This window comes from Macrosteles quadrilineatus, unplaced genomic scaffold (assembly GCF_028750875.1).
Source record: "Macrosteles quadrilineatus isolate MER2022 unplaced genomic scaffold, UCM_ALF_1.0 Scaffold_1__1_contigs__length_201487025, whole genome shotgun sequence".
Classification (NCBI taxonomy): domain Eukaryota; kingdom Metazoa; phylum Arthropoda; class Insecta; order Hemiptera; family Cicadellidae; genus Macrosteles; species Macrosteles quadrilineatus.
Genome location: NW_026542594.1, coordinates 49,227,982 through 49,228,954, shown reverse-complemented (window position 1 = coordinate 49,228,954; position 973 = coordinate 49,227,982). Strand labels below are relative to the sequence as shown.

The following is a 973-nucleotide window of genomic DNA, read 5'->3' as shown; positions in this document are numbered from 1 at the left end:
CCAAGTCCACCTGAAATGGCACCCCGGCCAATGTCACGAGTAGTCAAGGCACAGTATCCTTTCTTTTACTCTGGTGTTGACTATTTCGGCCCAATTGAAGTGACTGTTGGCCGAAGACATAAAAACGATACGGTGTCATATTTACATGCCTTTCTACACGTGCAATTCATCTCGAAGTTGCTCATTCGTTAAGTACGGAGAGTTGCGTTATGGCTATTCAAAGGTTTATAAGTCGGAAATCTTGCCCTTCTGAGATGTTTTCTGACAATGGTACGAATTTTGTAGGAACGGACAATGAACTTCGAAATGCTGTTAGGTCTTTAAATAACGCCCAGATTCAACGGACAGTCGTAAAGAGTGGGATTAAATGGAATTTCATTCCTCTCCGTGCGCCACACATGGGGGGATGTTGGGAGAGACTGATAAGATCAGTAAAAAAAGCATTTAAAGGTGTCATGCGAGCCCAGTACCTGAAAGATGAAGAACTGCAGACGTTTTTGACTCTCGTGGAGTTTATTATAAACTCGCGTCCACTCACACATGTATCAATTGACCCGTTGGACCCTGAGCCGATCACACCAAACCACTTTCTACGCGAAGCCTACAAAATAAATATTGATGAAGATAGACTATGTAAGAAACAACTAGGCCTAGCCCGCGTAAGATCACTTTTGGATAGTTTTTTGGAAGCGTTGTGTCCACGAATACCTGCCCTGTTTATCAAGACGTTGCAAGTGGCATAAAAGAATAGAACCGCCTCAAGTAGGGGACTTGGCTATAATAGTAGAAGAAGATAATCAAAGAAATTCATGGCCTCTTGGGAAAATATCAGCCATTTACCCCGGTAAAGATGGCGTTATAAGAGTTGTGGACATAAAAACAACCAAAGGTACATTCCGGCGCCCTCTTACCAAGGTCGCAGTTCTTGGGGGGGGGGGGGGAGAGAAACTGTAATAATCCATGCCTGCCTTCT

General features: G+C 43.9%; 1 protein-coding gene across 1 annotated transcript; it reads left to right on the top strand.

Annotated features, from left to right (window-relative positions):
• The first annotated feature begins 209 nt into the window (after nt 1–209).
• On the top strand, nt 210–743 carry LOC128996726 (uncharacterized). Its single transcript, XM_054422175.1, has one exon. It carries the CDS (start codon nt 210–212, stop codon nt 741–743), a length of 534 nt encoding a protein of 177 aa, XP_054278150.1.
• The last annotated feature ends 230 nt before the right edge of the window (nt 744–973 follow it).

Bases quoted from the DNA above. Each gene is read 5' to 3' on its own strand.
- LOC128996726 (XM_054422175.1), top strand. From the start codon at position 210: ATGGCTATTCAAAGGTTTATAAGTCGGAAATCTTGCCCTTCTGAGATG.